Here is a 27,010-nt window from a genome sequence, read left to right on the forward strand (position 1 = left end):
TTTCAGATTTCACAGAACTATGGATTCTGCAGGGAAGTTCCAACCTATTCCAACCGATGCTGAATTTCCTGATAATGGACTGTTTAAACGGCCATGCCTGCTTGATCTTGTTGAGAAATGAGGTAAAAAAAAGAAAGAGATTTCCTAAAGTTGAAAAAAAAGGAGAAACATTAGGATTTGTATTTTTATTTTGTGGCCAAGAAATACGAACCCAGCATATCGTTTGTGTTTTTTTGAGAGACATTTTAAAATGTGCTGTGATTTAGGAAAACCAAATTATAAAATTTGGGCTGAAATCCGGCCCAAACCGAAAAATAAAGGCCATCGGACGGTTTCTCCAGCGCCGGGCATTGGGGCAATCTCGGCGTCCGGCTCAGCGGCCTCGCCCTCTCCCACCGCAGCATCCCTTGTTCCCACCGACGCAAAACCCTCGCGGACCTGAGAAACCCTAGAAAAGCGATGGCCCCCGGCGGCGAGGCCAAGGCGAACCCAGGCGGAGGCGGCGGAGGTGGTGGGAGGAAGCGCAAGTTCCTCCCCCACGGGAAGCCGGTGCGGAAGGGGGCCTACCCGCTGCGCCCCGGGGTGCAGGGCTTCTTCATCACCTGCGACGGCGGCCGCGAGCGCCAGGCCACCCGCGAGGCCCTCTCCCTCCTCGATTCCGTAAGGCCGCTCCCTACAACTCCGCTTCCCCCGTACCTGTACTTGACCGGCGTGTAGGGGACTAGTGGTACGCCCTCTTGGGTCCGGCGCGGGCGACGCTCGCTCGCTAGGTGTTCGTCGCATTACCCGTGCCAGACCGGTCCGCTTGAGGGCAGTGTGAGTTGCCGCGGACTCGTTGGCGGGTTCACTGGTGGCAATCCTGTCAACGAGTCATTGCTTGTGCTTCATTCGATTGCTTAAGATTAGGAGGTTTGTGAGGCGTAGGCTTTATGTGGTGATTGGTGTTCCTGTGGCGACACATTTCATATGTTTGATGTTTTGCTGTGCACCCTTTAGATTAACTGTCCGAAAGCCCGAAATGTGGAAAGCACATAATGTTGGAAATTTGTAGGGCTCCCTGAATTTTAGATTGTGTGTTGGTTGCATCTGGATACTTGGTTGTGGCATTAGTAGGGTTTTATGGCTTTATGCGCACATTTAACGAATGCCTATGCCTGGTTTATACAATAGCTGTAAGTTATGCATTGTGAGGTAACTGCTGGCCATTATGCCTTGTTATTTCAAGTTCTGTTACCACACCTCCTGCTGAGAGAAATGACAGCCTTTCTAGTCACTTTGATTTGTACAATCAACCTTGCTACTATGCTTGTCTCATTATGCTGCTGACTCCATTGTTGTTACTGCAGTTCTATGAAGACCTGGTGGATGGGAAAGGATCGGATGAGAAACCCAAAGGCATTCCTGACAAGCCAATGAACAAAAAGATAAAGTTTGAGGACTCTGATTCCTCAGATGACGAGGATAAAGACCATTCTGTTGAGGAAGCTGACAACGGGAATGGGAATGATGTGGAGAAAGGTGAAACTGCTCCAGCTCAGCAGCAACAGGAGGTACTCGACAGCTCTGTTCCTGCCAGTAAGGATGATGAGGAACAAGCAGGCACTGCTGAAGAACCAAGAGAAAAGAAGCAACGTGTGGAAGACCCTCCAGTTTCTGAACAGACAGAACAAAAGGAGGCTGCTGATGAAACAAAGGAGTCCACTGATGAACCAAAGGAGTCCACTGATGAACCAAAGGAGCCCACTGATGAACCAAAAGAGCCCACTGATAAACCAAAAGATCCCACTGGTAAACCAAAAGAGTCCAGTGAAAGAAACATTGATGATTTAATTGATGAGGACTTGAAAGAACTAGGAGACAGGAAAAAGGTATGTTTGCTTTCTGGTTGCAATTACAGTTTGAGGTGTATGTTGCAATGCTTCCCTCTGTTATGGAGTAGTCCATATAATCAATACCAAAGAACAAACTGAAGTTTTAGCATTTTCAGTAGGAATAAAGCAATAAATACTTCATAGTTGAGATCAATTGGCACCATTCATTCTTTTATAAATTTTTGTTCTTATAAAGCAGGGGCTTCAGTATAGAAACTTAGGGGCGTTCTTACATTCCTGCAGCAGCCTTGGACATCCTTTTCCTGTTACCATTCAAATTTATTCTGCAGATCAAAGTCCCTAAGCCTCTCTTTGGATACTGCAATCAAGTATTCTCCTGCTTAATAACCTTTTCTAGCTCAGTTTTGAAATTTGATATTTAGCTTGTGCAGATTAAAATTGTTTCAGGCAGGAACCAACTCTAGTGGTTGGTTACTGTTGTATCTTATTACTCACTTGATACTAGGTTTAATCTGGGCGCTTTTGTATTGTAGTTAAGTACACTTTAGCTTAAGCAATTTGTTGCAGGCAGAAGATCATTTAGGAAATCATGACTAATCAAATGGCAGAAATTTGTATTGTAAAGCTTTTTTTAGCAACAGTTTTTTTGAACTCTGAGCTGAGGCATTATCTAGGGCCTTATCTGCGTGTGCATTTCATTTATTCAGTTCTATTGGAAATCTTTCTGACAATCCTTAAGATCAAAAACCAACAGAAACCGAATAAACTTTATATATGTTGTTTTTGTTGTACTATGATTTGTGACATTATATGCTAAGTTGTATGATGAAAGCTTTTGTATTATGAACAGAGGCTCTTTGCAAGCCTTGAGTCAGGCTGCAACGGTTGCATATTCATTCAAATGCATAAAAGAGCTGGAGACCCTGGTCCAGTTGAGATTGTACAAAACATGATGTCATCGGCTGCTTCAACTCGTAAACATATGTCAAGGTTCTGATTTGGTGCTATTGCAGCCTATCTTCTCCTATGATCTTTATGCCTTGTATTTAAAGATGTAGTTTTTCTTTGCTGATATGGATATTTAGTTGTTTTTGCACTTATGGATACCCCTTTTAAATGCATACTAGATTTATTCTGCGAGTTTTGCCTGTTGAGGTGGCATGCTATGCATCCGAAGAGGAAATAACAAAAGCAATCAGTCCCCTTGTTGAAAAGTATTTCCCAACAGAATGCCCAGGTCATAAGGTAAGTTGCCTACCTCATTGCTGCATCATTTGTCATGTGATCCTTTAGTTAGGGATGAATGTTCTGGTGACATTGCTAAAAGGCTACTGCCTGAGTTTTTCTTACAGTAGCTCACATTCAGTCTCTTTAACAATATTTACTTTCTTGAAGTCCATAATGAATGTAGGAACATTAATTCAAATGCCACCTTTTTTAGTCATAGAAGATGTTCAACAAGAATGAATGATCATTGTTCCCACTATTTTTAGAATCAACTGGCTACTGTTTATGTTCATGTCTTAGCATCAAATGTTTTGTTCATTGTGTTAAAAAAGATTGTAGAGGGTTTGGGTAGGTAAGACGGATTTTGGACTTTGAATGATATGTGGAGTATTAATTTGTTAGATCATATCTTCATGTTTATGAATGGCTTAAGTACAGTTTTCATTTTTCTGTGGCAGCTACTCTTAGTCTTAGATAAGTAGGTTTAGTGCAGTAAATCAGATTATGAATGTCATTCATCCTTAATATACATTGCCTGGCAATATTTTTCTGTGCTTTCTCAGTCAAGAAAGTGCATAAAACATGACCATGCAAACTACAACTCCCATAATTCATCTGTTCTGGACAAGTATTTGTTCTCTTTGTTTAGCATCCAAAATTGGAATGGTCTCTAACTCAGAGCTTTAATCTTGCAGTTTGCAGTGTTATATGAAGCAAGGTCAAATACAGGAATTGATAGAATGAAAATTATAAATGCAGTAGCGAAATCTGTACCACAACCTCACAAAGTTGACCTGAAAAACCCTGACAAAACTATTATTGTCCAGATTGCAAAGGTAAATGATTTTATTTGCAGTACAGTTGGGCTGATACATTATGCATTTTTCTAGTGCTTGAGGCTTTGGTGATGTGCATGTGGTAATAGAGGGAAGACATCCTCCATCAAGTAAAGAGAAATGATATCAAATTCTGCAGTTACTCATTTTACTTCATTTTTTATTAGGATGCCTCATTAAATTTTGAATTTCAAACATTGCCTTCAGTCCTTTTCTAGCATAATTTTCTACAGCTCAGGTTTTGTTTTGAGTTCTGAAAATGTATTCTTGGAACTACCTAGTTCCGTTAGATTATTCCCAAGGTATTTTTTCCTAGCACCCATGTTTTAGCTGCACATGATGCTGTTCAACTTCAGACCCTACTGGTCATTTCTAGGTTTCTAGCCTCCCTTTTCTTTTCTGAGGAAGGCAGGGCATACAAACATACCTTGGGCGGGTCAAAGTTTAAAGAGAGAACTTTATTTATACAAGTTAATGAGGGCACTTTGTAATTTTAGACTTTGTTCTGGAGGGCATGCTAAGCTCCAACAATTTTTTCTTTAAATGTCAAAATCTGACCATGATTGTCAAGTACATGGATAGTTAAAGCTCTGTAGTATGACATATTACTACAGGATCAACATTATTACTCTTATGAATTAGTTGCTCGGTTACATCTTATTTAGCTGTAGAGTTAACTATGGTCACACTTGGGTCCCATTTAATGCACCCACCTTGATCTGATATAATTGGTCGTACTGAAACTGTTGTCGATGTGGCAACCACTTCTGTGGTATTTGAATGTCTAATAGACAGGGGAACTTATTCATATCTTCGTCCCTTTTTTCTTCATGGTTGCTTCAGAATTGCAGCATTATGTAACGTGTAAACAGTCTTACTGAAAATGCTGAGGATGGCAGAGTGCTCTAGTTTGTCATATAGAAATGACCAAACGCTAATTCTTGATCATGCTAGTAGCAAGTAGCACTGCCATTTATATAGCATTCATATGTGGGGCATGCCTATGGCAAGTAAGCTTGATAGGTTTATACAAACTGACTGACATGTGTTCTCCTAAATGTTCTGTTATCACATTTTCCAAGCGCACATGGTACATCATGCACCCATAGACTCATGTCTAATTCTAACAGTATTTTCTTGCTTTCTTGATTATTCTGTTCTGCATGGTTCATCTAGTCACATCTACATGTTAGCATGGATTTTTCTAGAAGCTGATCGCAGTTCAAGTTTTGATGGACTATCTTTGTTTGAAACTTGAGCAGACCATATGCATGATCGGAGTTGTTGAAAGATACAAGGAGCTCGCAAAGTTCAACCTAAGGCAGCTGACCTCACCGGAGTCGGAGAAGTAGCTATTGGGTGACAAGATCTTCTGAGTCGGAGAAGTAGCTATTGGGTGACAAGATCTTCCAGGCAAACACCTGGACCCGCAGCATCAGGTGGTTGGGCGTTAGCTAATTAAATTATGAGTGACCGAACGTCGCCCTCGATAGATTTGTTGAAGCCCATAAGGCAGTTGAAAAGACACCCTGGAATCTTTAATGCTTCATAGCGCGAGAACCTTGGTCAGTAGGGATCTAGGGATGTAGTACTGTGATGGGTTTGCGACCATGGGTGGTTAGTAGTTGCTGGTTAATTCATATTTATGCTTCCCACATTTTGATGTCAGATTTTTAAGGCAATAGAGAGAGTTGACGTCTTCGTGTGTGCCAAGTAATCTACACAGGCTCCTGAACATTTTCTATGGACGAATAAATTTTTCTATACATGGGACCTATAATTTATAAAGGGATGATTTTTCATATTGAAGAATTAGCCATCCATTTGTCTGTTTACAAAAACTGTCTCATCCTTTCTGTGGTCTTGCCCTTCTCTACTGAAAGTCAAGGATTTTCGGTTGGACGGATGGCCGTGCAGCCGCCGGATTAATTTGGCCCGCACGGAGAGTCAAACATTTCCGATCCCTGTCCTAATCTGCCTGCAGAAACCTACCACCGGTGCTATGTGATACGATAAGCTCGCCGTTGCTCAGAAGCGTGAGGCCGGGACGGTACCCAATTCCACGGCGGCTGCAACGGCCGGCCGGCCGGCCGGCCGATGACGTGCTGGTCCATACGGTCTGGTAACCAACAACGTTGCTTGGCATGCTTCCAGCCTTGTAATCCGCCGGCACGGCACACCGTGTTTGAAAGGGTTGGCGTTGCGGTCTTGCTGAGGTCAAAGCTGAATTCAAATATACAAAGGCATATTTTATTTAGAAAAACGTCAAATTTTTTTTACATTTTGAAGAACACTTAGTCAATTATTTTTTAGCATTCCATAATGTCTTTACATGGTCCAAGCTCCAATAAAAGCCTTTCTCCAAAATTGGCACTGACAAGTATCAGCGCGGGCAGCGCTAAAACTTTGACAAAGTATTTCGATAGTGATTTTTTTGAGAATTACGAGTTCGCCGAATAAGGCTACAATGGATGCTTTGGGGGATGTAATGTAGGTAAATCAACATAATAAGGGAGATTTAGGGCTTGACCCTTCAGTTAATCAGTTACCAAGTTCAAAGATATATTTACGTAGACTTGAGCATACCTCGGGCCGGACCGGCAAAAGCCCAGTTTCTTTCGGGCTCAAAATCTCCACCCAAACCCGCCCATTTACTCCAATCCAGGTCTAATTTTGGATGGGCTACCCATCATTTTCTAGTGTAAAATTAATTCATTTATTATTCGGGTAAGGCTCAAGCTCACCTATTTTTTTTGAGCCGTGAAAATCAGCGCCACGGCCGGCTCTAAATGAGTGTCGAGCTGGGTTTATTTTGCTCAGATCTAACTTTACGAATGTAAGCAGGTTGAGGGGCTCTTCTTCTTTTCCTGATTTTTCTCTTTTTTTCCTTTGTTTTTCTCCCATTCTTCCTTCTTTCCTCTCAAAAAATGGGGTGGGTACGCGTGGGGATGTCGGGGGTGTTTGGGAGGAGGGGGCTAAATTTTAGCCCTGTCACATCGGATGTTCAGATACTAATTAGGAGGACTAAACATAAACTAATTACAAAACTAATTGCAGAACCCCTAAGCTAAATCGCGAGACGAATCTATTAAGCCTAATTAATCCATCATTAGCACCACATTGTCAGATCATGGACTAATTAGGCTTAATAGATTCGTCTCGCGATTTAGCCTAGGGGTTGTGTAATTAGTTTTGTAATTAGTCTAGATTTAATACTTCTAATTAGTGTCCAAACATTCGATGTAATGGGAACCCCTCCCCCGCACCCCCGAAGAGAGGTATCCATTGGGCCTCCTCGATTGTGATTTTCTTTTTTGGCTGCAGTTGCAACAAAAGCTGCCGAGTGGCCAAGAGGTTCACTATACGAACTGCAGCTGCTGCCGCCTGGGTGCAGCACCTGTGGCGGCTGCTGCAGACGTAGCAGTAGCGCAGCTGTAGCCAGCTTACCGAGCAGTAGCCAGCTTGTCGTGGGGAGGTAGGGAGCTTGAGCCCCCCTCACCCCTTGGATCCGCCGCCTCTGGATCTAAGTGACAAGTTCAAGGACTATAATACATTTTTCATCGTATAAAAATACTTACTTCGTAACTCCTTATTGGCAGTTTAGCAACTAAAGTTTAGCAAGGTGGAATCAAACACCCCCTAAAATTTAGCAACTTTTAGCAACTAAAGTTTAGCAGGAGGAACCAGCCCTAAGCTAGCGAAGATCACGTAACATTAGCATAACTACGTACTCGTAATTAACCGACGAATCCCCCCATCTCTCGTCTGTCGTGTTCCGCGTCGCTTTCGACGTGAGCACGAGGGAGCTGGCACGCATCCCCAACGGCACGAACCGCGCCTCAATCAATCAGGGAATCAAGCAACGAGAAAGGACTCGTTTAACGCACGCACACGGCTCACAAGTGGCATGATACTACAGAGGAAGACAACTGCACAAACCAAAAGAAGCCACGAGCTCTCTTGCTGCTAGTCCGGGTCCATAGCGCAAAGGTGCACCGTCCGGTTGGGTGGCGAACTGAACAGTACCACCCGTGCCGGCGGCGGCGCCGGACCACCGGGACCTGGAGGCCCACGAGCGCCGTGCCGCTGCCGCTGCCGCTCGCTGCTGCGCCGGGGAGATCAGTGGGCTGGCTCCAGCAACGGCCGGCCAGCAACGGCGACCGAGAGCATCTCGCCGTCGCGCAGCGGCAGGGATCCCGATATGCTCGTATGCATGAGCATCTCGCTGTCATATCTCAGCAGGCGCTTTGATGATCCGGCCGGCGTGCGCTGCGCAAGTGGAGGCCACAGCCCACAGGGCGGGGCCTCGGCCGGAGCGAGCCAGCCGTGGCGCCGACGCGCATTTGCTCGGGGTGTCGGGTTGGTTGGCGGTGGCGGGTCTGGGAGACTGGGAGGGAGAGGGAGCACGGCTGGCCTTGGTCGGCTGCGCTGGACCATTCTCTGCTGTCCGGCCGCCAGGGTGAAGCGAAGTTTTGCTGGCCCTGCTGCTGCATTGGTCCGGCTAACGTTGAGTTTTTGCACAGGCTAGCAGCCAGGGACAAAACCAAACAAATTTGCTGCTTCCACCTTCCAGCATCCTGCTGTGAGAAATATAAAACCTACCTTAAAACGGCATTACTATGTTGATTGGAAAAAAATCAAAAAAAGATATTACTTTTCGTCATGTATAGGTTCTTTTTATCCGAGATAGGGCGCCTTTGGTAGGGTCTATTAGACAGCTTCTCCGACGACTTTTGGAGAAGCTATACTAAATGCCCTTCCAAAAAACAACTTCGGTCGCGAAGCACCCGCGAAGCCGTTTGCCGATTTGTACTAGCGAGGCAAAGCTGAAATTTCTAGCTCCCCGTGGCTTCCTCCCCATCCGTGCAGGATTAGGTACGAAATTGCCCCTAGACTTCGCTGAAATTACAGCCAAAATGCCACCACCCCATTCTCATCCACATAGCGAACCGCACGGTCTCTCCCCCATCTGAATCGCTCGATTCCTCTCTCCCTCTCCTCATGGTCGTCAGTGGTGGCGCAAAAATGGAGGACGGGGCGGTGGTGCCAACCGGAAGAGGACCCCTGATGGGTGAAAGGGACGGATCCGGTGGTGGTCTGCAAGATGCGGCCGGCAGAGGCAGTGGTGGCGCCTCATCCCCGTTCGCATGGCAGGGAGGCTCGCCGCCGGGTCCCCAGGGCGCGCTCTTGGCCGCCGCGGGAGTGCCTGTAGGCCTGGGGCTGAGCGCATGGCCCGGCTTCCCCGATGCACTTAGAGCAGCAGCGTCCACGGGGGCGGACGACACCACCCAAATCGGCCACACTGCCAGGTCCTGGGGTGGCACCCCAGTTGTGGCGGGCCTGGCCACCGACGCATGGCCTAGCGCCGCCATGGTTGGAGGCACATCCATGCCCGCAGGTGCCGGCATGGCTGGCCATGAAGGATGGCCGGAGTAGTGGGCCAGAGCAGCAGCCGAGGCTCTAGGGCTAGAATGGTTCCGTGCTGATCTTGGCACTTCCGACGTCGTCAGTGGCCACCAAGGAGACGGCTTCATAGGAGGTTCGTGCCGACGAACATGGCGACGGGAGGCTGCCATTTCGAGCAAGCTCTGGTCCAATTCGGGGCTCCCTAAGTTGCCGGCAAGGTGGCGCGCACCTAGGCCACCACCGGCCGCTAGGACAGCTCTTGCATCTGCATCAATGGACATCGACCTCACCGATCCGAGGTATAAACATGACTGACAAGAATCCTTTTATTTTTTAAATTTCTAATTAACTCAAATTTATAAACAAATGTTAAGCATTCAATTCATCTATTCAAACAATCCACATAGTCAAGGGCATATAGGACATTTGATCTCTTATGGCCATTCCTAAAAATACAGGAGAAGCCGTTTTACCAAACACTTTCCAAACCAGCTTCAGCTCCACTAGAGAAGCCGCTCCACCAGAGCAGCTACAGCCACAGCCCTGCCAAACCGCGTGGTATATAGGGTGCGTTTGGCCGGGCTCCGGGAGCGGCTTCTCCCGAAGCCGTGCCAAAGGGCGCGGGACGTCCGAAATGGCTCCGGCTCTGTCGGAGGAGCCCCAGGAATCTCGCTCTCTGGAACCGTTTCGGGCTGGCGGAGCCAAAAAAAGAGGCTTCCGCAGCTCCTCCCCCTCGTTGCCCTCGGGGAGGGCCCGCAGGCAGGCGGAGGGACCTCCGGGCGGGCAAGCGGCGGCAGACGATAGAGCTCCAGCGGGCGGCGGCCGACGGCGACGGCGGGGACAGAGACGACTGGGAGGCGGGGGTGGAGATGGCGACGGCCGGGAGGAGACGGGAGGCTGGGAGTGGATAGGAGCGGCGGTGGAAGGATAGGGAAGAGAGAGAAGAGTGGGAGGTCGGCGGTGGGAAGATAGGGAGGAGAGAGAAGGAGAGAAAAAAAATAGGAAAACGAATGGGAGGAGAGAAAAAAATAGGAAAAGGAAATAGGAAGATAAAAGAAGGAAAATAAATAGGAAGAAAAGAAAAAAAGAAAAGGAAAATGAAAGTATTTCATCTTATCTAGACATTTTAAACTACGCGAAGCCGTTTTGCCAAACGTTTTTTCAAAAGGAGGAGCTAGAGCCGGAGAAGCCACCCCACTAGAGAAGCCAGAGCTGAAGCTATTTTTAGAGGAGCCGGAGTCCTGCCAAACTAGCCCATAATACGCATGTCGTGGTACCAAAAGTACGTACTCGACTTCGTGCCTCCAACCAACCGTGCGGTCTCGAGAGAGGAGAGGGGCAAAAGACAGATATTTGATTAAATGTGAGAAAGTTCTCTGTAGGTCAAAAGTTCATTTTAATAACACTCATTTAGGTCAAAAGTTCATTTTAATAACACTCATTTAGACTTTGGGAACATGTGTTAACGGCATGATGTGATGTTTCGCTGAGAAACAATTCCTCTTTCCGGTTTTCTTCCCCCGCAATCAAAACCTAGCTAGTTCCAGCCTCGCAACGTAACCTGAGCTCGAGATGAGCTCCTCCCTAACACGACACTTGCGCTCCAGCGCCATGCTGAAACACATACCGATGTCATCAATCATCAATGCTTGTAACTTTTCTTGTTGACCGGGCATGTAGCGTAGCAAAGTATAGCAAAGGTGTAGTGTGACGGTGCGCTGCAAGCTGTAGTGTAGCACCACCTGCCCGCCCCCCACCTGCTGCCGCCACCCACTGATCTGCAACTGTAGCAGGCCCTCTCGCCATCCTCGTCGGCTACTGCTCTGCTTCCTCCTCGGCCAAGGTACGGTGAAAAAGTACGCGAGGAGCGCCCCCACGAAGAAGCTCCGGCAGCAGGGTGCAACGCGGGCCCCACCCCCACCAACAAACTATAGTTTACTAGTCCACCGTGCCTTCCTCCTCCTCCGTCGGTAGTCTCCAGTTGGTCAGCCAGCCTCCCGCTCCTTACTCCGCCTCCTCGACGTCCTCGCCGCTTCCCCGGCTAGCTACCCCTCCGCGTCCGGCACCAGCGGTGAGCGCCTTCTTCCCGCACAGCTGGCCGCGGATCTTCACGGCCCGAAATCCCCGCCCCCTGCATCTAAACCGCGCCTCTAGCTTTCCTCCCGCGCGGCGCGGATTTGTTTTGTTTTGTTTTGTTTTGTTTTGCTTTTCTTTGCTTTTCTTTTTTTTTTGCTGCGGCGTGATTTCTGTGGGGGCAGCGTACCGAAGGTGGCTGCCCAGATTCCTCCTCTGGAGAAATCCTTGAGCCTTGGAACCACTTCCGCAGGCAGCCACCCTTTCTCCTCGCATCTCTTGACCGGAGGAGCATCAGCATAAGCATAGGGGATGGACGAATCGTTGCTTTTTTATCCGGGACCCTAAAATTCCGACCCTTTTTTGGCGGAGAAGAAAAGGGGACGAATCATTCATCGCTTTGTTTTTTTTGCCTCAATATATTCGATCGAATTTGGCGGCTTCTATTTGCTTGAAGAAGCTCTCATCTTTGTATATTTTTTTGGTGAGTGTATAGGTGAGCAGAGGAGGAGGTTCTTGGCAGCGGCCGCGGGCCATGGAGAAGAGGAAGCGGGTGCTGGAGCTGCGGGACCGGCTGGACCGGACGCTGGCGCTGCCCGACCTCGCGGAGGAGAGCTCGCTCAGGGCGCTGGTGAAGAAGCAGATGCAGGCGTCGTCCCTGACCGGCTCCGATGAAGGTGCGGGCGGGCTCTGTTTACTTCCTCTGTTTTTCCATTTGCTCGATCCAATCTCGGCGTGAATATCAGCTTATTTATGGTAGTAATGAATGCGCTGATTTTTCGTAGACATGGTGCATGTGATCTTTTATGGTTTCAGCCGTAAATTAAATATCCATCCTACTATCCTAGTACTGCTGGAGAATGTGTTAACAGGGGGTACTACCTGAAGGCCCTGATTGTGGCATATTTGCCGGCCTATATGCATGTAAATGTCTGCTCCATGTTTCCTGACTAGTGCCTTTGTGTGCCCTCTTTTAGGCGATATCGACCTCATTGCTGAAACGCGGGCCAAGGAAGTCTCGGAGTTTCTTCAAATGCTAAACACTTCGAGCGACGGGCGATCTTCGAAGGTTCATGAGGCGCCACAGAAGGAGTGGAAGGTACGGGTTGAACTGAGTTTGTTAACTCGTTCAAATAAGCTTCTTGATCTATTTTCGCTTTGACCATTCGCTTGATCCCTGTTCTGCATTATAGCGTGAATAATTCACCGATTTAATTCTTGTTTAATGTGCAATGCTACCAACAAGTTCCAGAACTTTTGTTTGTAATTTCTACCTCTTAGCCTATATCGTGCTTCAAAATGTTGGTGTACTGTGTGTATTAGGGCCCAATAGGCCCATGTAAGACATCTACATAGCTACCCTCTAGGGTTAGCGAATAATCAATCGATTACCTTCTAGTATGGTATCAGCCTAGGTTAGGGTTAGGGTTACCTGTGACTGGCGCCGCCGCCGCCGCCGCCGTCGCCGCCGCCGCCGCCGCCGCCGGCCGGCGCCGCCGCCGCCGCCGCCGCCGGCCGGCGCCATGGCCGGCGACTCCTTCCCCCCTCCCCTCTCCTCTTTCCCCTCTCTCCTCCCCTCGTGGGCGCAGGTGGCGGCCGCCGACCGGCCCCCTGCGGCCGCGGCTCTGGCGGCCGTCGGGGCGGGCCCTGCCGCCGCCGCCGCCGCCGACGGGGCGGCGGACGGCGCGGATCCCGCAGCCGCCGCCGCCGCCGCCGCTGCGGCTCGCCGCGCGGGCGAGCGCGCGGGCGAGCGCGCGGGCGGGGACGCCGCCGCCGCCGCCGCCGCTGCTGCTCGCCGCGCGGGCGAGCGCGCGGGCGAGCGCGCGGGCGCGCAGGCCGGCGGGGACGCCGCCGCCGCCGCTGCCGCTGCGGCTCGCCGCGCGGGCGAGCGCGCGGGCGAGCGCGCGGGCGCGCAGGCCGGCGGGGACGCCGCTGCCGCCGCCGCCGCCGCCGCCGCCGCCGCCCTCTACCCGACGCCTCCTGCCCCTGGTTTTCAACCGGGGGTGGGGGGGACTGCTGCCCCTGTTTTTACAGGGGTGGCAGCTGCTCCTGTGGGGGGAGGGGCTGCTCGCCTACCTTTCCCCGCCCCGCCTCCTCTACCACCTCCGGATGGGAACCTCGCGACAGCCCTCGTCGCTGCCCGGGCTGCCGCTGCCGAGGGACAGGCGCGCCTGCGCGCGGCAGCCCTGGCCTGGGAGCGGGAGCGGGATGCGGCCGACATCTTGGCCCGTCAGATCGCCGAGGTGGAGCAGCTCCTCACGATGTCCCACGACAGCACGGCCACCTCCTCCGGCTCCGGTGCTCCCCGTCCGCCTGTGGTGGCCTGGACCGATCCGGCCGATCCACTTGTCGCACAGCTCCACTACCAGGCTGGGGGTGTCCAGAACATCAAGAGCTTGGTCCCCGTCGTCCTCGACCCTGAGTCGCCCTCCTACGCCCGCTGGCGGGACATGGTCCTGCTCATTCTCCGCCGTTACGCCCTCGACGACCACGTCCTCACCGACACCTTCCCTGCGGCCCGGACAGCTGCGTGGGTTCGCCTCGACAGCATCGTCCTGTCGTGGATCCTGGGGACCATCTCCCTCGACATCCACGATCTCGTCCGCGGCACCCCCGACACCACCGCCCGCCGGGCCTGGCTGGCGCTCGAGGGTCAGTTCCTGGGCAACGCCGAAGCCCGGGCCCTTCGTCTCGATGCGAGCTTCCGCACCTTCGTCCAGGGCGACCTCTCCGTTGGTGAGTTCTGCCGGAAGATGAAGACCATGGCGGACTCCCTCGGGGACCTTGGCTGGGCCGTGGAGGACCGGATCTTGGTTCTCAACGTTCTTCGCGGCCTCAGCGACCGCTACGCCCACCTCCGCACCTGGATCACCCGGCAGCGACCCTTCCCCACCTTCCTCCAGGTCCGGGATGATCTTGTCATGGAGGAGCTTACTCAGGGCATCCAGCCCGGGTCCCTTCCTGCGCCGGGGTCTGCGTCTTCCTCGACCGCGCTTGCTGTGACTCCACCGCCACGACCCTCCGCTTCGCCACCGTCGTCCCTTCTTGGTCCTCCCCCTCCTGGGCCGAGCGGGGGTGGGGGGGGCCGTGGCGGCCGCCGTCGCCGTGGTGGGGGCCGTGGTGGGGGGCGCGGTGGGGGCACACCGGCGGGCACACCGGCGCCTCCACGGGGTTCTCCCTGGCCGTCCTTTACCCACCCATGGTCAGGGCGCATCTCTATGTGGCCTTTCCAGGCCACCGGCGAGCCTCGTCCACCGGCCGCCATGCTCGCTGGCGCTGTCCCAGCTGCTCAGTTCGCGTCGCCGTGGGCTCCTCCTCAGTTTGCGTCGCCGTGGGCTCCTCCTCCCGGGGCCTCGCCTGGGCCTGTCGGATGGGACCCGACTGCCTTGGCACGCTCCTTCGGCACCATAGCCCTGACTCCTCCGGTCGGTCAGGACTGGATCGCAGACTCGGGTGCCACCTTCCATACTACACCCGACCCTGGTATACTCACTTCCGTTCACCCTCCTTCTTCCTCCCACCCCTCGTCCATCATGGTCGCAAATGGTTCTTGTCTTCCTGTCACCTCCGTGGGCACTGCTCACACTCCCGGTTCTTTTCGAGTTTCTGATGTTCTTGTTGCTCCTTCCATGGTTCACAACCTTCTTTCTATTCGCCGTTTTACCACTGACAATTCCTGTTCTGTTGAATTTGACTCTTCTGGTCTTACTGTGAAGGATGTGGCTACCCGGCGACCTCTTCTCCGCTGTGACAGCACCGGGCCCCTTTACTCCCTCCGATTTCCTGCGTCCACTTCTTCCGCTTCGCCCTCCGCTTCTTCAGCCGCTTTTGCCGCCACAGCTTCTTCCACTACATGGCACCGGCGTCTTGGTCATCCTGGCCGTGCTGTCCTGACACAGCTTAGTCATAGTTCCGATATACCATGTACTCGGGCTCCTGATGAGCACCTGTGTCAGGCGTGCCAACTGGGCCGTCATGTTCGACTTCCTTTCCCTACCTCTTCTTCACATGCGACCCATGTATTCGACCTTGTACATTGCGATCTATGGACATCTCCTGTTCTAAGCATTTCTGGCTACAAGTACTATCTTATTGTGGTTGATGATTTCTCTCATTATTCTTGGACCTTTCCCTTACGTGCCAAGTCTGATACTTTTCCCACACTTCTCCACTTCTTCGCTTGGGTGTCCACTCAGTTCGGTCTCACCATCAAGGCCGTCCAGTGTGACAACGGCCGCGAGTTTGATAACACCACCTCACGTGCCTTCTTCCTCTCTCACGGCGTGCACCTACGCATGTCGTGTCCCTATACCTCCTCCCAGAACGGTAAGGCTGAACGCATGATTCGTACCACGAACGACACCATGCGCTCTCTTCTGTTCCAGTCTTCTCTCCCTGCCCCTTTTTGGGCTGAGAGTCTTCACACCTCCACCTATCTCCTTAACCGCCTACCTTCTGTTGCCTGCCCCGCTCCCACTCCACACCACGCTCTCTTCGGTACCTCCCCCCGTTACGATCACCTTCGGGTCTTCGGGTGTGCGTGTTATCCTAACACCGCAGCCACCGCTCCTCATAAGCTGGCTCCCCGTTCGACTCAATGTGTCTTCCTCGGGTACTCCCCGGATCACAAGGGGTACCGTTGCTTTGACCTCTCTTCTCGGCGGGTCCTCATCTCTCGCCACGTGGTTTTTGACGAGTCCGTCTTCCCTTACTCCACCACCCCACCTCCTTCCACCTCCGACCCTGATCTCTCCTCCCTGTTTCCCACTGACCCGGTGGACCAGCCACCGCTACCGTTCTGTCCTGCAGGTACTGCTCCGCCGTGGTTCTCCTCGGGCTCGACGTCCACCGGTACTATCCCTGACCCTGCGCCCAGCACGGGTTCGACGGTGCCGGCCTCTGGTGCTGCTTCTTCCCCTTCGCCCTGCGCGGGACCGGTGGCACCGCTCGCAGCACCTGCTGTCCGGTTTGCGCAGCCCGTCCGCGTCTACCAGCGCCGGGCGCGGCCGGCTCCACTGGACCTGCAGCCGGCCCCGCCACCGCCGTCGCCGCCTCAGTCATCGCCGTTGGACTCTTCTCCGCCGGCGACGCCTACACCACCACCACCTCCACCGGCCCCGACTGCTCGTGTCGCGCCGACGGTGTACCATCCGCCTCTCCTACACCGACACCCGAGTCACGTTCACCCTATGGTGACGCGACTTGCGGCTGGTACCCTGCAGCCCCGGGCTCTTTCAGCGATGCCCGGCGCGCCGCAGGTTTCTCCTGTACCCTCCTCCGTCCGCGGCGCCCTGTCGGATCCTCACTGGCGCCGCGCGATGGAAGAGGAGTACGCGGCGCTCCTCGCCAACCAGACTTGGGATCTGGTGCCCCGTCCGCCTGGCTCCAACGTCGTCACCGGCAAGTGGATCTGGACTCACAAGCGGCGGGCTGATGGTACTCTTGAGCGGTACAAGGCTCGCTGGGTTCTCCGGGGTTTCACTCAGCGCCCTGGTGTCGACTACGACGAGACGTTCAGTCCGGTGGTCAAGCCAGCTACTGTCCGGACTGTTCTCTCACTGGCTCTCTCCCGCTCCTGGCCCGTGCATCAGCTCGACGTCAAGAACGCCTTCCTGCACGGCACTCTGACTGAGACTGTTTACTGCAGCCAGCCAGCGGGGTTTGTTGACTCTTCTCGGCCTGATATGGTTTGCCGGCTCAACAAGTCACTTTATGGCCTCAAGCAGGCCCCTCGAGCTTGGTATTCGAGGTTTGCTGCCTACCTCCTGACGCTGGGCTTTGTGGAGGCCAAGTCCGATACTTCGCTGTTCATTTATCACCATGGAGCTGAGACTGCTTATCTACTGCTCTATGTTGATGACATTGTCCTCACTGCCTCCAGTCCGTCCCTCCTACGGCGGATCATCACCTCGCTTCAGCAGGAGTTCGCTATGAAGGATCTGGGTGTGCTCCATCATTTTCTTGGGGTCACTGTTGAGCCTCGTCAGGCCGGCCTCTTTCTTCACCAGCGGCAGTATACTCTTGATATCCTGGAGCGAGCTGGGATGACTGACTGCAAGCCCTGCTCCACTCCAGTTGATACTCAGGCCAAGTTGTCAGAGGCTGCCGGCACTCCTGTGACAGATGCTACTGCATACCGGAGTCTGGCTGGGGCCCTTCAGTACCTCACCTTCACCAGGCCAGATATCACTTATGCAGTTCAGCAGATTTGCCTTCACATGCATGATCCCCGAGAGCCCCATCTCACTGCTCTGAAGCGCTTACTCCGTTACCTCCGGGGCACTGTGGACTACGGCCTCCTTCTTCACCGGTCTCCCTCCACTGAGCTTGTTGTCTACACCGACGCTGACTGGGCCGGGTGTCCGGACACTAGGCGCTCTACCTCCGGCTACGCCGTCTTTTTGGGCGGCAACCTGGTGTCCTGGTCGTCCAAGCGTCAGCCGGTGGTCTCCCGCTCCTGTGCCGAGGCGGAGTACCGCGCTGTCGCTAATGGCGTGGCTGAGGCATCCTGGCTTCGGCAGCTCCTTGTCGAGCTCCACACTCCTTCTTCCCGGAGCACTCTTGTCTACTGCGACAACGTCAGTGCGGTGTACCTCTCCACCAACCCTGTTCAGCACCAGCGGACCAAGCATGTGGAGATTGACCTTCACTTCGTCCGGGATCGGGTCGCCATCGGCGATGTTCGGGTCCTCCACGTCCCGACCACCTCTCAGTTTGCTGACATCTTCACCAAGGGCCTCTCGTCACCCGCCTTCACCGAGTTTCGCTCCAGCCTCAACATCACCTGTGGCTAGTTGCGTCTGTGGGGGGGCTTGTGTGTGTGCCTTTCTTTTCATGTCCAGTCTGCAACTCCGCTGCGTCGGTAGTTCAGACTGCGGGGGAGTGTTGGTGTACTGTGTGTATTAGGGCCCAATAGGCCCATGTAAGACATCTACATAGCTACCCTCTAGGGTTAGCGAATAATCAATCGATTACCTTCTAGTACAAAATTCTCCAGCCTGTTCTGCCCATCTTTTGGAGATTGATTAATTATTCATTTGTGTTTGTAAGTAAATGTTTGTGAATATCTGCAATGATCTTTAGATACTTTGTGGTAGCAGGTGAAGCAAGATACAGACCAATTAAGAGTCATGTACCGCGAGGGACCAGAGGGGACCCCATTTCACACCCTTCTTCTTGAAGGCTTTGCTGATGGACCTATTGATGTTTGTAAGGATTTTAATCATCAGCCAGTAAAATACTACATCTTAACACACTGACACTGGCACAATTTTTTTCATAGGTACATGTGTGTCATGGGAATCGGCTCTATACAAAAAATGGTCAGTACAATGCTTTCCTCAAATTCATTCTTGATTAGTTAAAATTTCATGTTCTCGAAACTACACATGGTGTGCTCCAATATTATTCAACTTTATCTTGCGGAATTAACACTAGTGCATTAAAACATAGTTTTTTTTTAATTATGGCATTTAGGAAATAAACCATTTAAACATTGTAGTTTCTGACATATAGATTTGTCATTTCTAGGGTTCTTGACTCAACTTGCTTACTGCTGTTTTGTGTTAAAGGCAGCTTACAATTTATGGCTTGAAATACTTTCTGAGCCTGATGCTCTTAATTGAGAAGTGAGCTTTCTAAGCATGATGTGCTTAATTGAGAAGTGAGCTTGCAAGGTGTCCTTTCTTGCCTCACTGTAGCCGCATGGCCCACACCCACCCACTTGTAATTACAACCTGATGTTGTACCGATACAGCTCTATCTACAGTAATCCGATAAAGACAGCATAAAGTTCTCTTTCACCAATAAATATGGATTGGAGTGATCCCCCACAGGGCCACAGGTTAAATTTGGGGAAAAAATAGCTATTTCTATTGTCATGGCATGGTTTTCAGTCTCGAACTGCTTTCTTATTTTCTTGGGCATCTCCATTCTTTTTATGAAAAATAGCATGCACCTGTGTAATTCAGTATTTGGAGTCAACCTGGACCAAATAAAGCAAAAGTATATTCGGTTCATATATTGATGAGGTGGTTTTTCTCCAGGTTTCCACAATACAACCTGCCAACTTTTAGAATTGATCAGTCAGGCTGCTTGAAAAAGGTTCGCATTGGTGAAGAAATTTGTTTGGTCAGGTTGGTTGTGGACTACTTGTTTGTTACACTTCTACTTACTTTCAACTTACACTTTATAGTGATCGTAGCTAATTTGTTTATTCACTATTTGGAAGAAAGGGTGAAGGTTCCATGGCCGGTTTCTGAAAGAGAGGCTCTTCTACACTACTTTGAATTGGAGTATCTTAAAGAAGACCTTGTCATTGTAATCATGAAAACTGTGCGTATGTTTTTTCCCCTTCAGTTTTTTATTCTTTTCTGGGAACCTCTCCCTACAACCTTGATGCTGTATGCCCTAGTTTATTTATCTAGTGCTTATTGACTTGTTTGCAGATATCAGATTTGGATACTATAAATATACGGACACATGGATTTAGTAGGGATGGAATTCCTGAAGCTGGTGACACAGTTCGGATAGATGTATTTGGAGGCTTTGTCTTGCAAAGGATTACAAAAGAAAGAAGCTTTTTTAGGTGAAGCATGTGATGCCATTTGCATTAATATAGAGCAACATGTTTCCTATTAGACCACTTGGCTTTTGGAGGCACCATGTATCTTTAGGTTGAGTATCACTTTACTAGATTAAATGAAACAATTTTAATGAAACAGAACTTTCTCTTTTGTTGTATCAACTTGTTTTTACGGGCAATCCAATTTTCACCTTACTTACTGCTTGAACAATATTCACTAATTTTTGCTTTAATAAATATACTACTACATATTGTAAGCAATTCCCTTTTCATACTATTATTCCTTTTCTCAGCTTTAACAAAAATACACTGCTGATCATTATTGTTCTTAAAAAAATCCTTCATTCAGGGCAATAGCTAATATGGATATTAAGCTAGACTTTGTTCCACCATGGTTCATCAACTTCATATCAAGGCAGCTAATCGGCAGTGGGCATAAGCTGTACCAGAAGGTTAGTGGCTGGCAACAATTTACACATTTGAGCTACGTTCTCTACATAGATTTCTTTGAATCACTGTGGGTGTGGTGGGGGTGCTAACTGGTAAATCTGGACATCAGGGACATACTGCATGCTAATTGTTGAGTCATGAGATTATGAATAACAGCCAATATAACCAGCATTGATATGGAATATCATGCAGGCAGTCAGTACTGTGGCAACTTGTGATGAGGACTACAAGAGAGCTTTGAGAGGACCACTCTATGTTAGGATCCGCGAATACCAGGATTCCGATGACAAGGTGAAGGTGACCACAAAAGAGGAAAATGTTACTGAGGTGCCCCCTGATAATCCCATGGTACAGAATCGTTTGGCAGTAACAAATACCACGTCGAATACTGAGATTGTGGAGGAGGAGAGCGAACAGAACACGTCCTTGAAGATGGATATTCTTCCAACTAGCCCTTCTTACCAACCAGCCGAGCGAGCACAACAGGTCGAAAATAAACCTTTTATCAGTCCTGAGGTAGAGCATGCATTGGGCATATTGGACACCGCTATTGCAGTTATCAGAGGCGATAAGACCACGAACATCACCACGCTACAAAATTTGCTCAGTTACGATGCGGCTTCGAAAGGAAGTACTGTCAATTCGAGAAGTTCACGAGCTAACATTCGTAATGCAGACAATCTTCTGAACGGCGGTCCTGCTACCACACAACCACAGGACTCCAGGTCAGCATGAAAGGATATATTGAAACCGTTTGTTGTACATTTCCATTTCAGTTAATGGCCCATTTGTGATCAACTTGTGTTTTCTTTGATGCAGAGAGATCCGACAAGCATATTCACTGCCCAGTGAGAAAGTTAGCGATAGGGCAGAAGACGCCATCGACAAAGGTTCTCTGAAGAATTCGACAGCTTCTACCGTAACAAGGACGATGTCAATGACATTGAGAAGCGCAATAAGGGTGCACGGCGAAGAGAGCCTAGACACAAACGGCTTCCATCAGAACGGTTTAGGCAACAACAGAGAGTCAAAGCAAGCAAGGAAGACCAAAAGGTGGCCCTGCTGCTTAACCCCTGCCACGATAGGATGATGAGAACCCATCTTAGGAGCCTTTCAAACTAAATTCTTGATTTTTGGGTGTACACGGCAAGTAGTAAATTATATAGAAATATGGTGGTTCATCAATTACACATGGGTGTCAACCAGGAAGCAGGTTCTGGCTGTCATAGCTAGTAGATAGTATATATCTTTGATAAATGTAAAGTAGGAGTAATGTTGTAACAATATGCAATTGTTTTCAATTTTGGGGTTCTAGTAATTAAGTACATACACTATTTACATACACGATCAGCTTATAGTAGCTGTCAATAAGAGAGCGAATAGCACGGACATTCAGTGAAATTTCCAGAGCTGGTGTTATTATTTCCCAACTATCCTTTGAGGTTCATCCTAGGCAATAATCCCTATGGTATTGTAGTGAAGATCGTTGATTGGTGCCTGTGGTTTTTTTTCTAGAATTTTCTATGTAAAAATTGTGTCTTGTGTTCATCTTTTCTTTTCTTTTTTCATTATCTACTGACAGATCCTGTAACTGTAAGCATCCTCAGGTGTTTTAGTGGCTGCTGATCGAGTGAAGCATATCCTCATTTCGTGAAGCCGTCGATTAGCTTGATCATGGCATTCTCCTGGTATTAACACGAGGATCCGCTCGCTCTTTGGGTGTTGTCACGTCTTGACGATGCCTAGAACGCCGGCGTTGCATTGCGCGTTTAGGTGACAGTCTGACAGACTACTATTTTTAAACGTTGCGGATCGAAACCACAGCATGCAAATCGATTTGCTTTTCTAAATCTAAATAGTAATATGATTCTCCAATACAAATCTTAAGAAGTCTTTCACCTCTATCTACATTTATTTGGATACACCTCAACCGTTCTAACAAAAACTGTCGCGCGTACCAAACGACCAAACCTGACAAGAGCATAACAATATTGACGACGAACAGAGACTGCCTTCGTGATCCAGAAGCAGAGCGGTAGCTGGATACTGACTCTCCCAGTGACCGTGAGAGAAGTTGTCTCCTGTATCTTAAGCCTGTCAAAGGAGCTAGACAGGTATGAACCGGTGGGCGGTGGCCTGCTTGGTGGATCCGGATTCAGTAGATTGAACTGCAAGCTCAGTTTTCTCTACCATCTCAGAAGCCTCAAAGAACATTATCAAAAGGAAAAAGAAAAAGGCTTAAAGAACATAATTGCTCCGTCCCGCTTGCTCACAAAGTCAATTGGTGCCATGATAAATGCTAAGAACAGTCCGAGTTGTAAGCCGTAACAGAGAGTAGAGATGTAAGCCACAACACAGAGTAGTGACCGTCACAGAAGAGATCGGTGGACTGGGTGGTGTGTACATTGGTATATATCGCATGAAGAGATCGGTGGTCGTCCAAATACTCTGTGTACCCTTAAAATCATTTTCCAATGAAGCAGTACAAAAGAAACAAAACAGAGACAGCGCGCATGGTCGAAAAGCAAAGGTAGACGAACATAATTCAACCGCTACATCGGTTTTTTTTTTTTTGAAGGAGCAGAAGGGGTGAACCGCTACATCGGTTGATAGCTATCAGTTACCTCTAACATCTCGGTGATGATCCTTATGCACCACGATGTTCTGGTGTTGTAATGCTGTTCATATAGCTGCTGATGAGTAAGTCATGCCGTGCTGTTCGTGTAGCTGCTGATCCTATTCATTAAGCATCATCATAACAGACCAACAGGCCAACAGGCAGCATCATAACACGGACAACAAACACACACGGAATGAAGCACAATGCCGCTATCTGTTAGTCACGGAATGCAGCAGGCGCGGTGGTGTGTGAACAACGCATGAACACTTTGAACAGTCACTCAGTGTGTGTTGGCCTGCTGGTCACATTCACAGCAGGTTCCTGTTCCTGTCTACACAGGCGGATGGCATGATCAGGAGGCTGTTGATTGTTCCGAAACTCCCGGAGTAGTGATGATGCTGAAACTGAAAAAATGCACACCGACTCGACGTGAACCGCAACTTGTTGTAGGATCTCTCCTTTGAGTGTGTTATGTTACCTAGTCAAATATCATAATTCTTCCTCTGATAAGGTAGCCAACTTCGCCAATGCTTTGAGTGTGTTATGTTCTCGTAGCCAGATTGATGGCTGGTAATGGCGAGTGGATGAAACGCATGAATGGTTGACATTATTTACAACATATGGATTGAGCAAATAATAAGTCAAGATGTGATTAATCGATAGATTAAATATGTTCATAAATCAAATTTAGAAGCTTGAAGAATTCACCATGAGCATGATCGATTAATCATGACTAGACTGATGTACCAGGTTGCTCATGAATTGAATTTAACACTTTGGAAAGGCAGTCTTGGAACATCACTACGGAAACGCGGAGGCTCCTGACGGCGTGAAGCGGACCGACAGGAGCCCAGTAGGCAAAGCCCGAAGGCCCCCGCACCGCACCAAGTCGTCCTACTGAATAAAAGAAAAAACGTGATGGAGCTGAGAAATTGTAATCGTGGATGCAGATCTGTAAAGGATTATATATTTTTTTAGCCTTGTTGGACAATCGTGGTTTTACCGTCAGGAATTGGTCTTCATGGACAGTCCTTAGGACGGCCGTCAGGAACTGCCGTCACGAAAGGATTCCTGTTGTCCAACCGACAGGAGGACCTTTCCTGACGGTTTTCGGCCGTCAGGAATTTCCTGCTCTCTGGTAGTGCATTAGCAGCAAAAACTGGTTACAACTCATTCGTTTTGCTTCTCTATTGCCTATACATAGTGCACTTATCAGTCTCAGCCTCCCATGTCTACCAGTCTCGACGAATGTTGTTTAGTTGCCCTGCTCGACAAATATTCCATATCATATTATGATATAATCCCGCGCCAGTTTCCTCTAACATCACAGAGATTTAGCATCATGCATGGCTCACCCTCAACTGTCTGACTAGAGTGCCATACTAGTTCTCATCTTTCAAAAACTTGTGCCATTCCAACCCCAGGAAACAGATTGAGGCTGCTAATAAGCCGAACAAACCAAAGGTAAACGTGAAGTTGGGTGCTGCCAGCACCGTATTTAACCTATTACGAGCCAGGCAGAAATCATCTTAATTAGGGCCGTGAGCTGTTCATTCTTCGTGCATGAACCACTCACAACAAATCTCGCGCCATTGGCGCAAACATCGTGATGAGGAGGCTCTCATTCTTTCCCACTTCCGTGATCAACACTAGACTTCATCAGTTTTAGGGCAAGTACATTGCTACACGTCAGCGGTCTCATAGGTCGTCTCATGCAGTGCCACATAGGATTTTTGATGATGTGGAGGAGAGAGAGCGAGGAGAGAGAAAGAGGTCGTTGCTTCGCGAAACAACTACCTCATGAGCTAAATTGTAGGACTACGAGACAACTTAACAACCATTGTACGAGTTATTGTTGACATGCAACTCATAATATTTTATTTTTCTTATGTACAAATTAAGGAATTATATACCACTACCAGACAACTTATAGGACAACCTATTGTACAAGTTACCTGTTGAATCGTCTTAAGATTACGTGTCAATGCATGAGACCGGCTATTAGACGGCACCAATGTACTTGCCCTTAGAGCACCGCGTGTTTTTAGGAAAAAAAAAGTTTACCTTGGCGGGGACCAGGCCAGACGATTGCGCATAACTGGAAGACGGGTGGTGCTGCGAAAACTGTGAGCGAGCGGGTAAGAGCGCGGAGGGGCGGAAAGTTGGCACGGATCTATCCGAATTATTCACTTTATTAATAAAAAGAATATTCGAATTATCTGATATCCATATTTGCAGCATTGTAAATATGGATATCCGCATCCGTATTAATGTGGCAACTGAAGTAGATACATCTGAATTCGTTTCTTATATGCGAATTCGAATTCATATTCAAAATAATTGTGGATATGGATGGATATCCGATATTATACGTACTCATTTAGAATAAACACCTCTCTAAACCATTCTATAAATATATATATTATTTTGATTTAGTTTGAAACTGATATAGTTATTGACCAGATGTGCTTGCAATTAAGGAGAAAGTTGCTAAGCACGGCCAGGCCTAGGTGGGGCTATGTACACATACATGAGTCTGTGGCGCCGACCAGACAAATCACACGAAAAAAACTAACCTATTACAAAAGCACAAGTCACTTAAGATAGGAGCAAAATGTTTTAAATAGGAATAGTGGTAACAGAGAATATTACAATGGCAATGATGGTTATTATTTAAACAACACAAAACATCTCGTTGATTTTAAAATCTCATCAATCTTTCATACCCTAATTAAAGAAAACTATATGTTCGTTGATTTTCCAATACAAATTAAATATATATATATATATATTTTCCTTGATTTTCCAATACTAATTAACACAAATAGAGTGTTAGAAATAATCTCGCGACCCATCTCGAAACTACTTGAAACTGCTTTGTATGTCTGCGCTCGAAGCTCTCCAACATCTCAATGATAAAACTGTGCATTGCCACATTGTGGACTATCAAACAAACATCGAGGGGTTAGATGGTATTCGTATTTATAGGCATGCAACATCTATACGAAGGATATAGCAATTTTCAGTGAGCAACCAAAATAATGTTGGGCAACTGAAAGATTCTCTCATTCTGTTTTCGCTTCGACATGCTTTTGGTACTACACTTCATACTGAGCTTATGTTCATCCTTTTCTAGTTACACGGTTGGCTTCACGCAAGGTATTAAATACCGTGGACGGTAGCGGATTAGTGCCGGTTTAGTGGATTGCGGATAGCGGGTGCTATTGCGGGCGCTAAGTCAAAATAACGGAATTCAAAAAATAGTCACAATTTTAAAGCATATATGAATAGTACCGTCAAGTTTTCTTAAAAAAGTTAAAATTTTAAGTTGAACATTACATTTAATGGTAAGAATCACAAATAAATATATACAATTAAGATGTATGGATATATATTAACAATACATTCTCATATATAAAATGTTCGTTTCTCATCCCATAATTTTTCATCATTACTTAAATAATTATTTTAAACATTTTTATTACCATTTGATTCATATTCACATGTCACTTGAATCATAAATATAGCGAATAACGGCCTAACATGAATGATAGCTGCCGCAATAGCGGACAATAGTAGCCGCTAAGTCCAAACATGCTATCTTGGATCTACTACCTTAGAGTGTGTTTGGATGGAGGGACGGGACGGGATGGGATGGGATGGTCCCAATTTTACATGTGTTTGATTGGAGAGATATGGGGATGGGGACGACATCAAAATGGCATATTCCATAAAGAAGTGGGATGGATCGGTCCCTCAAAAAAGCTCAGACCGATCCATCCCACCCGCACGGTGTTAGCACGCCATCTCATGCGAGTTGGGGCCTTGGGCGGCGGCGCGAGCGGGCCGTGGCCGGGCGGCGGCGGTGGCCTTGGGGCGGCGGCGGAGTGGGCCGTGGCAGGGGCGGCGGCAGAGCAGGCCATGGCCACGGCCGGGGGCAGAGGCGGAGCATGCCACGACCGTGGCGTCGGCGGTGGAGAAG

General features: G+C 48.8%; 1 protein-coding gene across 1 annotated transcript; it reads left to right on the forward strand.

Annotated features, from left to right (window-relative positions):
- The first annotated feature begins 348 nt into the window (after window positions 1-348).
- LOC117833033 (uncharacterized) lies at window positions 349-5,697 on the forward strand. The gene is made up of 6 exons (XM_034712373.2): window positions 349-660; window positions 1,347-1,868; window positions 2,683-2,822; window positions 2,960-3,077; window positions 3,755-3,895; window positions 5,158-5,697. The coding sequence occupies exons 1-6, from the start codon at window positions 460-462 to the stop codon at window positions 5,245-5,247; spliced, it is 1,212 nt and encodes a 403-aa protein (XP_034568264.1). The 5' UTR covers window positions 349-459; the 3' UTR covers window positions 5,248-5,697.
- Window positions 5,698-27,010: the final 21,313 nt, after the last annotated feature.

Source organism: Setaria viridis, chromosome 8, assembly GCF_005286985.2.
Source record: "Setaria viridis chromosome 8, Setaria_viridis_v4.0, whole genome shotgun sequence".
In the NCBI taxonomy this organism is placed as follows: Eukaryota; Viridiplantae; Streptophyta; class Magnoliopsida; order Poales; family Poaceae; genus Setaria; species Setaria viridis.

Coding starts and splice junctions, on each gene's coding strand:
- LOC117833033 (XM_034712373.2), top strand. CDS start 460: ATGGCCCCCGGCGGCGAGGCCAAGGCGAACCCAGGCGGAGGCGGCGGA. Junction 2,823..2,959: donor ACTCGTAAACATATGTCAAG/GTTCTGATTTGG, acceptor AATGCATACTAG/ATTTATTCTGCGAGTTTTGC. Junction 3,078..3,754: donor CAGAATGCCCAGGTCATAAG/GTAAGTTGCCTA, acceptor TTAATCTTGCAG/TTTGCAGTGTTATATGAAGC.